Here is a 15,144-nt window from a genome sequence, read left to right on the forward strand (position 1 = left end):
GATTGTATTAGCTGTTTTGGTGGTGGCACACTGCCGACTCATGTTTAAGTGATTGTCCACTAACACTCCAAGGTCCCTCTTACAGTTACTGTTTTTAAGCTAGTTTTCACCTAATCTATACTTGTAACTTTGGTTTTTCCTCCCCAGGTTAAAACTTTGCTTTTCTCCATATTAAATTTCATTTTGTTGGATAGGGCCCTTTGTTCAAGTCTGCCAAGACCTTTTGGAATTCTGAGCTTGTTTTCTGGGGTGTTGGCTGTTCCTACCAGCTTAATGTCATCTGAAAATTTAATGAGTTCCCCTTCTATTCCCTCATCTAAGTCATTTATGAAGATATTATTTATTTATTTATTTATTTATTTATTTAGTTAGTTAGTTAGTTAGTTAGTTAGTTAGTTAGTTAGTTAGTTAGTATACTGCCCTTCTCCCAGAGGGGACTCAGGGCGGTGAACAGCCAAAATTAAAAAACATACAAATACAAAAGTTAAGATAATTAAAAAGAATTAAATCATTAGCTTCCCAATTTAAAACCCCCAAGTCCATAAAACTTAAAATCCCAATTAAGAACCATTTAGGCTAGGCCGGCTTGGTGGAATAATAATAATAATAATAATAATAATAATAATAATAATAATAATAATAATAATAATAATAATAATAATAATAATAATAATAATTTTATTTCTATACCGCCCTTCTCCCGAAGGACTCAGGGCGGTGTACAGCCAGTTTAAAACACAAGACACAACAATAATTAAAAATTAAAATAATTAAATAGATTTGGCTGCTTTAAAAACTCTAAAATTTAAAATACCCCAATTTAAAATTATTATATTGACAGCCCTGCCTGGCGGAACAACAAGGTCTTCAAAGCGCAGCGGAACACCCGGAGGTCAGAGATCTTGCGTATTTCCGGGGGCAGTTCATTCCACAATAAAATATTGTGTAAATATTGAATAAAAACATCTTCAGGGCTTTACGGAAGGTCCGGAGGTCCGGGATCAGTCGTATTCCAGGAGGCAGCTCGTTCCACAGGGCGGGTGTCCCCACAGAGAAGGCTCTCTCTCTGGGGGCCACCAGCCGACATTGCCTGACCGACGGCATCCTGAGGAGGCCCTCTCTGTGAGAGCATGTTGGCTGGTGGGAGGTTATTGATAGCAGCAGGCGGTCTCACAAATATCCTAGCCCTAAGCCATGCAACGCTTTAAAGATGAGAACCAACACCTTAAAGCGCCCCCGGAAGACCACCGGGAGCCAATGCAGTTCGCGCAGGAGAGGTCTTACATGGGAGCGCCACATCGCTCCCATAATCACCCGCGCGGCCGCATTCTGCACCAGCTGGAGCCTCCGGGTGCTCCTCAAGGGGAGCCCCATGTAGAGAGCATTGCAGTAGTAACACTATTAAAGTTTACTGGGCCTAAGACAGAACCTTGTGCTACCCCACTGCTACTCCATGTCATTGTCAAAGAATGAAATAAGATTGGTTTGGCATGATCTGTTTTTAACAAACCTATGCTGGCTACTAGTTATAATTTTATTCATTTCCAGATGTTCACAGATCTGTTTTTAAATTATTTTTTCCAGTATTTTCCCAGGTATTTTATTTATTTATTTAATTTGATTTGTATGCCGCCCTATCTCCATAGGACTCAGGGCAGCTCACAACAATTAAAATCAAACCAGATAAAAACATATTAAAGTACAAATTAAACGTATGTTAAAACTCATTAAAATGATCAAACCCCATCAGTCCAGGCTGGGCGATTTAAACAGCCATGTCTTTTAGTTTTAGTTAAGCTGATTGGTCTGTAGTTTCCTATCCCTGCTCCCCCCCCTTTTTTTTCTTTTTTTCTTTTTCAGCTCCTTCAGAACTCTGGGATATAATCCATCAGGTCCTTGTAATTTATCTTCATCAGACAAGTGTTCCCTTACCATTTTCTTGCTTATTTTAATTTTTATTTCTAGTTTGTCTTTTACAGTTATGTTTTTTGTATAGGTTGAGCTATAGTTTCTTTTTGTGTGAAGACTGATGCAAAGTCCCCCATTACTACTGTGATATTTTTTCTACATACATTTATTAATTGATTAGCAAAGAGTTCATCTATTTCTTCTGCTTGGTTGTGTGGCCTATTGTATATCATTATCATTTCCCCCCTTTTATATTGATCCATATGGTTTCTACTCCCTTCTTCCTTATGTGGTTGGTTATCTAGTGGTTTTTGCTTGGAATTAGGTTCTATAGATCATGAATATTGCCCCCCACCCCCAATTTTAGTTTAAAGCCCTTTGGAGAAGATGAGACGGTCATTTTCTGAATGTATTTTTCCAGTTCTTGTTAGTTGCAGTCCATCCGTTGCCAGTAGCTGTTCATCTAGGTAATACAGATGATGGTCTAGGAATCCAAAGTTCTGTTGATGATACCAGCTTTTCAGTCAGTGGTTCATTTCTAAAATTCTTTGCTCTCTCATTGGATGTTGGCCTTTTGTTGGAAGTATAGATGAAAATACCACTCGTGCTCCTAATTCTTTAACTTTCTTTCCTAGCTGTTTGTAATCGCTTGTTATTATTTTGTTTAGGTTGGGATTTCTCACTTTGCTCATTAAGTTCCACAGTAGCTAGAGTTACCTCTAAACCCTTCTTCTAGTAATTCAAATAGTTTACATTGGATACATACATAGTTTAGAATTTTTGTGAGCATAAGCTGAAACATACAGCACACTTTGCAAATCACTATAGTTTCAGTCTCTATCTCCATGAAAGGGAATTTAGGGATTTTAAAAATTTAAGAATTTACCAGAGTTTTTGGCTCTTTATGAAGTAATACGTCCTTTTTTTGGTGGAAGTCTCAGGCTATTTTCTAGGAGATTTTTTTTAGGTAAGATGTGCTGATGTGGGCACTCTGGTTTTCTGGTCCACTGCACTGCTCTCAGCCACTGCTGGCTCACCATACTGCTTTCAGCTGCTGCTTTTCTATCATGCTGCTCTCAGGCACTGTTGTGGCTGCCGCTGCTCAGTTGGTCATCTGTGCTGCTCTCAGCCACTGCTAGTTCACTACTCTGCTCTCAGCCATTGCTGGTTCACCACACTGCTCTCAGCTGCCACTGGTCTACCATGCTGCTCTCAGCCACTGCTGGTTCACCACACTGCTCTCAGCTGCTGCTGATCTACCATGCTGCTCACAGCCACTGCTGTGGGTGCTGCTGCTCAGTTGGTCCTCTGCACTGCTCTCAGCAGAGGTGGGATTCACCAGTTCTGTCCAGTTCGGGTGAACCGGTAGTTGCACCTGTGGGAGGCTCTGCCCACCTGCCTGGATGTAATGCTTGAGCCTCTGCGCATGCGCGGGAGTTCACATTTGCAAACCGGTAGGGAAGATGTGCCAGTGCCTGGAGGCCGTGAGGGTCTGGATGAGAGTCAACAGGCTCAGATTTAACCCAGACAAGACCGAGTGGCTGTGGGTATTTGCCTCCTAAAGACCATGCTGATTGTCCATCCTTGGTTCCGGGGGGGGGGAGAAATTGTCCCCCTCAGAATGGGCTCGCAATTTGGGTGTCCTCCTAGACTCGCAGCTAAGATTGGAGCAACATCTGTCAGCTGTGGCTAGGGGAACCTTTGCACAGGTCCGTCTGGTGCACCAATTGCGACCCTACTTGGATCAGGAGGCTCTCCTCACAGTCACTCATGCCCTTGTCACCTCATGGTTAGATTATTGCAACCTGCTCTACATGGGGCTATCCTTAAAAACTGTTCGGAGACTACAGTTGGTCCAGAATGCAGCCGCGAGAGCTGTCGTGGGTGCACCAAGGTACAACCACATTATACCAATTCTCCGCAAGCTGCACTGGCTCCCTATTGGTCTCTGGTCACAATTCAAGGTGTTAGTTATTACCTTAAAGCCCTACATAGCTCAGGGCCAGGGTATCTTCGAGACTGCCTTCTACCGCATAGCTCCCAGCGACCAGTAAGATCCCACAGAGTTGGTCTCTTCAGGGTCCCATCAGATAAACAATGCCAGCTGGCGGGCCCAAAGGGGAGGGCCTTCTCTGTGGCTGCCCCAACTCTCTGGAACCAGTTACCTCCTGAGGTCCGGACCATCCCCACCCTATTGGCCTTCCGAAAAGCTGTGAAGAACTGGCTCTTCCGGCAGGCCTGGGGCCATTGATCTTGCTGCTGCGATTTGGCAAGATCCGGCCATGAATGGTGTGAATGGGTTTTAATTGCTTTAAATGGTTTAACTTTTAATGTTTTATATATGGTTTTTAAATGAATTGTAAGTTGCCTTGAATCTTTGGAGAAAGGCAGCATACAATTTGAATAAATAAATACATAAATGAATGAATGAATGAATGAATGAATGAATAAATAATAAATAAATAAATAAATAAATAAATAAATAAATAAATAAATAAATAAATAAATAAATGTGAATCCCACCTTTGGCTCTCAGCCACTGCTGGTTCACCACACTGCTCTCAGCTGCTGCTGGTCTACCATGCTGCTCTCAGCCACTGTTGTGAGTGCTGCTGCTCAGTTGGTCATCTATGCTTCTCTCAGCCACTGCTAGTTCATCACGCTGCTCTTGGTCACTGCTTGGGGTACTTCACTCCTCTACCACATAGCTCTGCACTGCTGCTGCTCAAGGACTGTCATGCAGCTCAGAGCCACTGGTCTAATGCCACCTCGCTACATTTCCCTGCTGCTTGGTGGCCTCTGTTTGCACCACACTGGCTCCATTCAAGTGTCAGGCTGGGTCACTGCGCCACCTTTCAGTTGGGCCACTAGGCCACCTCTCTGCTGAGCCACATCTCAAATGGGCCACTTCTCAGTTGGGCCAAAACTCAGCTAGGCTACCTTTCAGATGGGCCACCTCTCAACTTGGCCACCTCTCAGGTCGACTATTTCTCACCTCTTCGTTCAAGGAATACAAGTTCTTTTTTTAAACCTTCCTCGAGCTAATCTTGATGTTGCCCTCTTGATATAGTTTGTAATCAGAGTGTGGTATATATTTTTTTCTACGATTTGAGCTGAATTTCAGCAGATTTTCTTTAAAAACGTCATACTTCTTATTGTAAACTAATTCTAGTCACTCTTTGTTATGATCATTGGTCAGCATACACTTTGAATAAAGCATGAAACAGAAAGAAGAATACATTCCTTTTCATTTCACTACATTTCCCATATTATTCGTATCTGATAAAAGGTTGCTCTGAGAAAAGATGTATGAATAGATTTATATAAGATTCCTGTAGAAACAGTCTTTCTATTCTTCCCCCCCCCTTCAACTGAGCCAAAAAGATCACATGGGGTACTAATTCCTCTTTATGAGTTTCTCCCTTTGGTTCAATTCAGGCCGCAAAACAATGATGTAACATTTTGGTACAAATATGCATCCCAGTAATGCAGCGCTGGAGGACAAGATGGAGAAGACCTCCACAGCTACCATGGCTTTGCCTTTTGTGCTCAGATAGGCTGGAAAGAAGGAGATCCACACACTGCAAAAGGCCAACATGCTGAAGGTGATGAACTTGGCTTCGTTAAAGCTGTCAGGTAATTTACGGGCAAGGAAAGCCACAATAAAGCTGGCAATGGCCAAGATACCCATATAGCCCAAGACACAATAGAAGAAGAAAGATGATCCTTCATTGCACTGTAAAATTATTTCTTGGAGCTCTGAGTGCATGTCCATCTCAGGGAATGGGGGAGATGTTGACAACCAAAGAATACAAATGCATACTTGGATGATGGAGTATGAGAGGACAATAGAAAGGGCCAATCTTTTCCTCACCCATCTCCTCATCTGAGATCCAGGTTTCGTGGCCATAAAAGCCACAACCACAGTGATGGTTTTGGCCAGTACACTAGAAATGGCCACTGAGAAAGTGATGCCAAACATTGATTGTCGGAGAAGGCAGGTCACTTTGCCAGGTTGGCTGAGGAAGAGCAAAGAGGAGAGAAAACAGAGCAGAAGAGAGACAAGGAGGGTGTAGGTGAGGGACCGATTGTTGGCTTTGACAATGGGAGTATCCCTGTACTTAATAAAAGTTCCAAGTACCCAAGAGGTCAAGAAGAATAAACAAAGAGCTGCTGAGGATAAACCAATTCCTAAATTTTCTTCAAAAGTTAGAAAAACCACCACTTTCTGGATACATCCTTTCTTTTCTTTATTTGGAAACTGATCTTCTGAACATTCAAAGCAATCTTTCATATCTGAAAGAAAAATAAAGGGATTTTATCATTTGCATTCTATAATACTGAAAAACACTTCATTAATATTATGCATCATGTAGTATGTTAATTTTTGCTTAAGTCTAATGAAGAGTGGTAGAATTTCTACCCTACCATTTTGATTTGAAATCTTCCCTTCTGGGCAGGGAACGCAGTCATAGCAGCAGAACTGATCTCCCTCAATCCCTTTCTTCCAGGATCCAGGGAAACAAGGGTCATTGCATCGAGAAAGTGGGAGAACCTGGTGATAATCATAAAAGGTTTTGAAAAGGGAGATATTTAAAACTGTTCATATTTTTTATCATTTATATAGAGAAATTATTTTTTACTTCCGATAAGAATGCTGAATTTATCAATTTCATTAACAACTTAAAAAGATTTAGAAAGTTCATTCATGTAGAAAAGGTCCTCCCTGTTTGAAGGGCAGGGAGAGTAAATAATTACACAGGGTGACAATTTCATGGAAAGATGGTCACTCTTGTGATTTCAAATGCAAATGCAAACCAAATATGCAAAGATGGCTTTTGTATTGTGATATCATTTTGTCACATTGATGAGTGCTGGATCATAAACAACATTTGAAAAGAATGTACCACTGTTTATTTAAAAAAAAAAACCAGACATCAGGTTTCTAAAGGGATTCTGTTCAATATGGGAACATAATGGATTTATGCATGTTTGATACAATAATTAAAAACCTGGTTAAAAGTTGGGTTCCAGAAAATCACATCTTCATCAATGAATAATTCCTTCCCTTTCGGAGCCTCTAGATCCAGCTTTCCAACTCTAACTCTCTGAAAAGATCTGTTTGGAAAAGTGATCAAGTTGGTGATGTCGAATCCACCTGTTGCTTCCCCTTTCTCATTCAGGAACACTCTCTCCCCAGCTGAATTGTTAAAAGAAATGCCTTGAAGAAATGAGTGGAGCTAATTGAAAGAGAATAGAAGAGATAGACAATTGAAAGCAATTTAACAGAGAAGAGAATAACATATTCAAGTTTCATTCACTCATTCTTTATGTTCCAATAGCTATTATTAAATATGTATGCTTAAGATATTTGATCATCAATATTGCATGGAAATGTACATGTCCACTCCATTATTTATTTGATATTATTTTAAGGAAATATAACAATCAACAGAAGCAGAATGAAAATAAGCTTTTGGAATGATGTCACTTTATCCAATTAAGTTTACAAAAAAAAAAAAAAAAACCCTTAGTTCAAGAAAAATCATATCTAATCTTTCCTCATTGGTCCAAAGTTATTTGAGAGTCTAATTAATTGCCTTTAGCCAGATTTTGGAATCTGAGACTTAAGCATTCTTTGATAGATAAATGAGAAGCAATGACCATTGCAAACATAGAATTGTTTCAAACTATGCAAGCCACATCTAAGAAGGACCACCACTTCATTCCTCCAAATCTCTGATAGAGACAGAAAGCTGAGCTTTTCACTCATGAAAAGTTCATGAGCCAAACAAAAGTTCTTGGAGAATTGATTATTTTTTTGGAAGAGACAATAAAAGTAATGTAAATTATCATTTTAAATAACTCTTAATGTACAATATATGCTGATTTATTAAATAACTCCTACCAGAACCTAAACCATAATTTTTAATAGCAGTTTCTGGATGATCAGATTATCAGAATACCTGAATGACAAAATAAGAACAGAAGCCAGTTTTTCTGTATCTATTTTATACAACACAACATTGGAAGGGACCTTGGATGTCTTCCATTACACCACCCTGATCAAGGAGAAGACCTTACAACGATTTAGACGAATGATTCTCCAATCTCTTCATAAACATCTCCAGTTATGTAGCACCAAGGATTTCTGAAGGCACTTTTTTACACTGATTCATTGTTCTGTCAGGATATTCTTCCTTACTTCTACATTTTTTCTCATAAATAAGTTGATTCTACATGCAGAAAATATTAAGACTTTCCACAATGGTTCAAAAAAATAATTCTACACCAAACTGCTCACTGAAACAAAAGAAGAGTCCAATTCAAAGAGAATACCTGCCAAGGCTGCAGATTTGGAAGATCAATTTTTTTACCCATCGTAGTTGTCTTCCTATTGAAACCCAACATGTTTAGAGCCTGCAAAGCATGAGCCACAGAATAAACAGCATTGTAGACACTGTAGCTTTGGCCAGTCATTTCCATTTCAAATATGGGTGCAGGAAGATCCTCCAGATTCATCTCCCCAGTGCAGCGAGTATTGTCCATTCCTTGTAATTCTGGTTTTGGAAATGAACAATCAAATGCTTGTTCCCAAACATTCTGCCTAAACCCATCTCTGTAGTCTGAAAGAGGATTTATGGTCTGAAGAAATTCTCTGAAACCTATAACTGCTGTTGAATGAACTGTGAAGGAAATAGCCCCATGGAACATCTTGAGATCTGAACTGATTTGAATGCCTGACAGTACAAAATCAATCTGTGCAGTCATGATCCACACCTTTCTAAGTAATGCAGTTTCCTTGCTTTCAGGGTCAACCAAAAATGTAACAAACCTTAGCCATATAATTATCCAGGCTTCTCCATAGACCAGAAATGCATTGTCTTTGCTAGTCAACATATTAATGGAAACAATTGAGATTGTTTGATAAAATTCTGGGAATCTTTCAAAGTGGAGTTGTTGAGGAAGCTGTTCTATAAACGCCGAGCAGATTCCATTTTGTGATAGTAAGGGCTGCATTTTCAGTAAGAAATTTTCTCCATTGTTATTATCAAAGGAAAATATCCCAATCCACGTCCACCTGAAATGGTGAAGCAGTTGGATAATCCCAATGTACTGATGGTCCTCTTTGGGAACCATGAAATAAAGTGAAGAGAGTTTACTGGCCTGACATTCCTCTTGGGCTAATGAGCCATATGTCAGCTAAAAGAAAATCCAGTAGTATTCTGTTGAGTCTTTTGATTAAATTTAATTTTCCCATCTTGTTTTCATATAAAATATATCCAAGGAACATTTTCCCCCTTATATTCTTTTAAGAATATAGTAACCAATTTCTTGGACTAGAAGACTTCCTGTGTTCCTTCCAACTCTGTTACTCCATTCTATTCTAACATTCCCGCCCTAGCATTCTTTTAAGAATATACTAACAGATTTCTTGGACTAGAAGACCTCCAATGTCCCTTCCTCTGTTCTTCTGAGGATGTTCTCATTGCATGAAAATATTTCAAACACATGCACTAGATCAATTGTTTTAATAGAAGCCATTCAAATCTACCCTCAGGTATCCCTGATACTCACTTCCTGTAAATGGCATTGTAGTTTCAGAAAAGAAGACCAAGTAGTAGACCTAAAACCATGTAGAACATGGCCTAATGTTTGATGCCCATTAATTATTCCATAACAACAATAAGATTAAAAATTTTCCATTCAACCCCTTCAGAACTTACTTGTGGAATCTTGAAGAATCCTATAATTTCAGCTATATAAGATGATGTGACAAAATCCAATCCCCCAATGATAGCCATGAGATTCTTCTGGGTGTCACATCTGTAGTTAGGGACAAATTCCTGGGATTTGAAAAGTAGGTCCAGAGTGGTGCGATAGGTCATCCTTGAACTATAGTAACTGTCATAGATGCGGAACCCAAGAGTGACATTAGGTAAGATCTGGGAGTCCTCATTGATCTTCTTTACAGCAAAAACCAAGGCAAGGATGTGCTGGTAGAATTTGATTATTACACTGCAAATGTTTTAAATACCCCCGTTGAAAAAGGAAGTTGGCAAATTCTCATAAGGTGGCATAATTTCTATATAAAATAGCAAAGAATTCTTTCTCCGATGAAGGTAGGAAAGTAATAGGTCTCCTAAAATACTGAATAATCTGTACACAGTTCAAATTTGATTTTTTACATTATTTGCACTATTTGCAACTAATATCTGCTACAAGTAATAAAAATAGTGCTTTTTGATGGAACCCCATTTATGGTACCCATACCTTAACTTTTTCCCCATAATGGAATATGGACAATTCCAGCATGTATCAGCAATTTATTGTATGTATGTTTTGTTAAGAGTGACAATACATATTTTTTTTAAAAAAAAAAAATTACCTTAAGCTTACTAAATGCTCTTCAAAAGATGTTTTGCACCAAAGTTTCATACATTATATGACAAACACTTCACCATAATGTAAAGAAAAATCTTTATTTTCCCGTAACTAAAAACATTTGAAAGATTTATTTGTCATATAAAGACTGTAATAAAATATAAAGCCTACATTTATACTGAGAATCCTTTACTTTCATAAAAAGTAATTAAAATTAGAAAAAGAACCTTACTTTGGTATGTCACAAGATGCTATATAAGGGTGTTCCTTAAAATTAATTTCATGAAGGTTGTAATAGGTGTGGGATACTATCCCACCAATAATGAGGTCACCAGGTTGGTACCACTCATGTGGAACAAGGAAAGCATCACTTGCTGGGCAGCTCAGAGTCACTATTTTCTTCACTAGGAACACTAGAAGGAGCAACATCTTCACTCTTGAAAATGTCTCTGTCTTTAATCCCATCCTAAAATAAAGGTTGTATTATTCCAATAGTTAATCCCATGATTAATTCAAGGTTTATATCAGAGAATGCACTTAATCAGAAAATACACTATTATCTATTTGAAGTCTATGAGAGTAGAAATTGGTGACTTGAATAGCATCAGTGTTTGAACAGATATTTTGGCAGAGGAGAACAGAGGGAGGATATCTATAGCAAGGACTCTGACACAGACAATCCCTTGTGACAATCCCTTGAGGTTCAAGATACATTGATTGTTGTTGAATTGAAATAGCCTTCTGTGCAGTCTTTGATGTTTTTTGCCTAGTGAAGAAAATATGGTGATTCCTGTACAAGATAATTACTTCGTTTTTGATGAGAGAATAAGTGGCTGATGATTGTTGGGTTTTTTTTTTTTTGGTTTTAATATTTTTTTATTGTTTTTGTATCACAAATTCTATTTCTATATTGAACAGTGTGTTTAATAGGTATCCAAAGTGTTAAAATATAAACATCATCATAATCATTATAATCATGCACACTTGCTAAATAAAATGTACAGAGGGGAATTTGCAATACAAAATTGATTCATTTTTGAAATGTGTGTTATTTTTACAATGAATAATAAATGCAGTTCCCCTTCTTTTGCATAGCACTAAGATCCATAGGTATTTTGAAATTCCCTCATTTTAAGAAATTGTGTATGATTTCCTTCCAGATCCCCCTAGAAGGGAGATGAAAGAAGAAGAAAATTTCCCCATTATTGTTATCAACAGCAACAATTCCAATCCACATCCACCTGAAATGATGAAGCAGTTGGATAATCCCAATGCTCTGATGTTCCTCTTTTGGGACCATGAAATAAAGTGAAGAGAGCTTACTGGTCCAAAATTCTTCTTGGTCTAAGGAGCTCAATATGACAGCTGTAAGAAAGCGGAGCAGTATTCTCTTGAATTGTTAGATAAAATCTGGTTGTCCTGATCTTGTTTTTATATTAAATACATCCAAGAAAGGATTTATTTTCCTGAAATTCTTCTAAGTATTAATACAAAAAGGAATTTTTTTTTTTGGAATTATTTCAAACACATCTAATTGATCTTTTTTTTTTTCCATAGAAGCAAACAGTTCAAATCTTCCCTCCTGTATGGAATGGCTATGAATTCATACTTTATTTTTATTTTTTATTTATTTATTTTCATCAAGCATGTATTAGATAACAGATACAAGTATAAACATAATTACAAATACATGAAATGGATACGAATAAAAGGGAACATTAGGACAGGGTAATTAGTAATTAGATAAAATTAGTATTTGGCATTGTAGTTTCAAAATCATGCTAACTAATAGAGCTTAAGCCAGGCAGAACATCTTCAAACTGTATATGTCAAGTTGTAGGAAATTCATTTAAAGATACACTTTGAAATTCTTGCTGTTTTTCTTTTGTCTGATAGCCATGCCCAAAAAAACTCTTAGAGATTGTTTTCCCCCGCCCCAATGTATGTGAATTCTAATTTTATTTCTTCTCCTTCTTTAGGGTCCCTTTCTGATGTACAAGTTCTTTCTCCAGGGTTTTGAACTCTCAATTTTCTCAAATTGAAATCTCAATTTGTTCTGTAAGGTTACAGTTGTCTCCATCACTAATAGTAACTATGGTTGGGACTGGATCTGTCAGCCTCCAGGAAAATGGTTACAATGCATTGGCGGAATCTACCCCTAAGATGGAAGCAAATGGTATTCATCTTTTCTTTAGAGCTGCACCACCATTACTTCAGACAATGCCAAGAATGAGTTTTCCCTTCAGTTGAACTCCTTGTCAGCTACTGACACTGCCCTGAATTACTGTCAGAAAACCACACTGACTAATTTTGCCTGATCTTCTGAGCAAAACCAGGAAGCTGATTCTGACAGAAAATTTTTGTTCCATCCAGCAAATCAAAATTCAGATAAAGAAATCAGTAAACTCCTGGAGGAATGTATCTCCCAGAAAGAGTGTGTCAGGGTCCCAAGTAATAGATACAACACAATCATAACTCCGAGGCCAAGGTGCTCCTCGAAGTCCAAATTTATTAGGCATGCCATATTGGCACATTTGGTGAAAACCCAACTCTGAAAGTCCCATGGTTTTCCCCACCCAAATTAAAAGAAAAAAAAAATTTCCCCAGTCCATATGTCTGTCACATGGTCCAATCCGGTCACCATCCCAACTCCAGTTGGTTTCAGTCCATGCCTCCCCAGAACCTGGTGAGAACGTCCTTTGTTCCCAGGAGAAAGAATTTTATTCTGGCTACAAGTCCCCAGCTATCTCTATCTCACCCTTCCATTCCCCAAGCTACAGCCAGTCCTACTGTGGCAGCCCTGAAAAAGCTACAAAATGGCTATTATATACTCATAACTAGTAACACTAGTAAACAAGCTTAAACTGATCCCTCCCCCTGTATAATTTTTCCTCTTTATCTCTTTACATTAAAATATTTCTAATACATTAAAATATTTCTAATACATTATTTTCAAATAAAAGCTATTTGATACTTTCTAGTTTGGTATTTGTTCTGAACATATTCTATCCACCTTTTCCATTCCCATTCATAAGTCTCTTGTGAACAGTCTTTTAAATATGCTGAAATCTTCGCCATCTCAGCAAAACTAGCCATCTTCAAAGTCCATTCCTCGATAGTGGGTAAAGCTTCATTCTTCCGATATTTACCTATCAACAATCTTGCTGCTGTTATCATATACAATATCAGTTTTATCTCACCCCGTGTAAAACCCTTAACTATACCCAATAAAAACAACTGTGGAGAAAATTGAATTTTTTTCCTCAAAACATTCTGCATGACCCACCAAATTTTTATCCAAAAAGCCTTAACTTTCCTACAGGTCCACCAAACATGATAATACGTGGCATCTAAACATTCACATCTCCAACATTTTGGCTGAACATTAGGGTACATACATGACAACTTTTTGGGATCTAAATGCCATCTATAAAACATTTTATAAAAATTTTCTCTCAGGTTTTGCGACTGTGTAAATTTAACATTCTGAACCCAAATTTTTTCCCATGTTTCCAGCATCACTGGTTCTTCAAAATTCTGTGCCCACTTAATCATACAGTCTTTAACTAATTCAGTTTCTGAATCTCTTTCTAGCAAAACATTATAAAGCCTTTTGATATGCATTGGACCTTTCTCTCTTATATGTCTAACCAATTCTTCCTCATGCAACATAATACCAGTTTTTTGGTCCTCTTTCCATCTCAATTGTAATTGATTATATTGTAACCAAGTTAAATTAAGCCCTTCATCCAACAGTGTCTGTAATGTCTTCAGCTGCCATCTGCCCGCATCTGTAAAAAGAACCTCTTTGTATAAAAACCCCCCGAGTGACATTATATTTGTATTCCACAAAGTATGACCAAGATCCAGCCATAGCGGTATTTTGTAATCCCATTTGAGTCGGTGCTTCTTCCAAACTCTCATCAAAGAGTCTCTAAGTATATGACTTTTAAATACTTTATCAACTTTGTCATCGTAGAATAAGTAGGCATGCCATCCAAGTTCAAGGTCAAAACTTTCTGCTTTCAATATTCCAGTCTTTTTACTTCCAAACCAATCACTTGTTAAAGTTAAAGCTGCTGCATCATAATATAACTGTAGGTTTGGGAGTTTAAGACCTCCTCTTTCTGGAACATCTTGCATAATTTTCAATTTCACTCTCGGCTTCTTCTCGTTCCAGACAAACTTATTCACACCAGACTGCCAAACTTTCAGTTGTTTATCACTTTTAAGCACCGGAATCATTTGAAACAAAAACAGAAATCTTGGCAAAATGTTCATCTTAACTGCTGCTATTCTTCCAAGTAGAGACAGTTGCAGCTTTTTCCAAGTCTCCATATCCTTCTGAACCTCTCGCCACAACACCTCATAATTATTTTGAAACAATTTCATGTTTGATTCTGCAACCTGAACTCCAAGATATTTTACCTTAGGTACAATTTCAAAACCTGCCCTCCTTTCAAGCTCATGTTTACGATCTTGTGTCATATTTTTAACTATCATTTTAGTCTTTTTTGAATTCAGTCTAAAACCTGAAACTCTACCATAGTCTTGTATAATGTCGTTCATCAGGATTGTTGATTCCATTGGTTGTGATAGGGTAACATGGTATCATGTTGCACCGGTTGGCGGGGTTGGGGGTGGGGGGCACCGTTCTGCGGTGGTTCTCCTCCTACCTCTCTGACCGGTCGCAATCTGTGTTGACGGGGGGGGCAGCGGTCGACCCCGAGGCACCTTGCTTGTGGGGTGCCACAAGGGTCGGTCCTCTCGCCCCTTCTATTCAACATTTATGTAAAGCCGCTGGGTGAGATCATCCGTGGCTTTGGGGTGGAGTTCCATCAGTACGCTGAT

General features: G+C 38.3%; 1 protein-coding gene across 1 annotated transcript; it reads right to left on the minus strand.

Moving 5' to 3' along the window:
* Positions 1-5,305: 5,305 nt before the first annotated feature.
* Positions 5,306-10,722, minus strand: LOC139324314 (vomeronasal type-2 receptor 26-like). The gene is made up of 6 exons (XM_070954036.1): positions 10,526-10,722; positions 9,636-9,735; positions 8,248-9,111; positions 6,921-7,148; positions 6,337-6,463; positions 5,306-6,204 (listed from the first exon to the last, which is right to left on the minus strand). Exons 1-6 carry the CDS (start codon positions 10,720-10,722, stop codon positions 5,306-5,308), a joined length of 2,415 nt encoding a protein of 804 aa, XP_070810137.1.
* Between the last annotated feature and the right edge of the window lie 4,422 nt (positions 10,723-15,144).

Source organism: Pituophis catenifer, unplaced genomic scaffold, assembly GCF_029215685.1.
Source record: "Pituophis catenifer annectens isolate HBS135680 unplaced genomic scaffold, rPitCat1.0.hap2 SCAF_15, whole genome shotgun sequence".
NCBI classification, from domain to species: Eukaryota; Metazoa; Chordata; class Lepidosauria; order Squamata; family Colubridae; genus Pituophis; species Pituophis catenifer.

Excerpts from the sequence above, each read along its gene's own strand:
- LOC139324314 (XM_070954036.1), bottom strand. The coding sequence starts at position 10,722 with ATGTTGCTCCTTCTAGTGTTCCTAGTGAAGAAAATAGTGACTCTGAGC. Across the intron at positions 7,149-8,247 it reads CAAATCTGCAGCCTTGGCAG|CTCCACTCATTTCTTCAAGG; the intron begins GTATTCTCTTTG and ends TCTTTCAATTAG. Across the intron at positions 6,464-6,920 it reads GGAACCCAACTTTTAACCAG|GTTCTCCCACTTTCTCGATG; the intron begins GTTTTTAATTAT and ends GATTATCACCAG.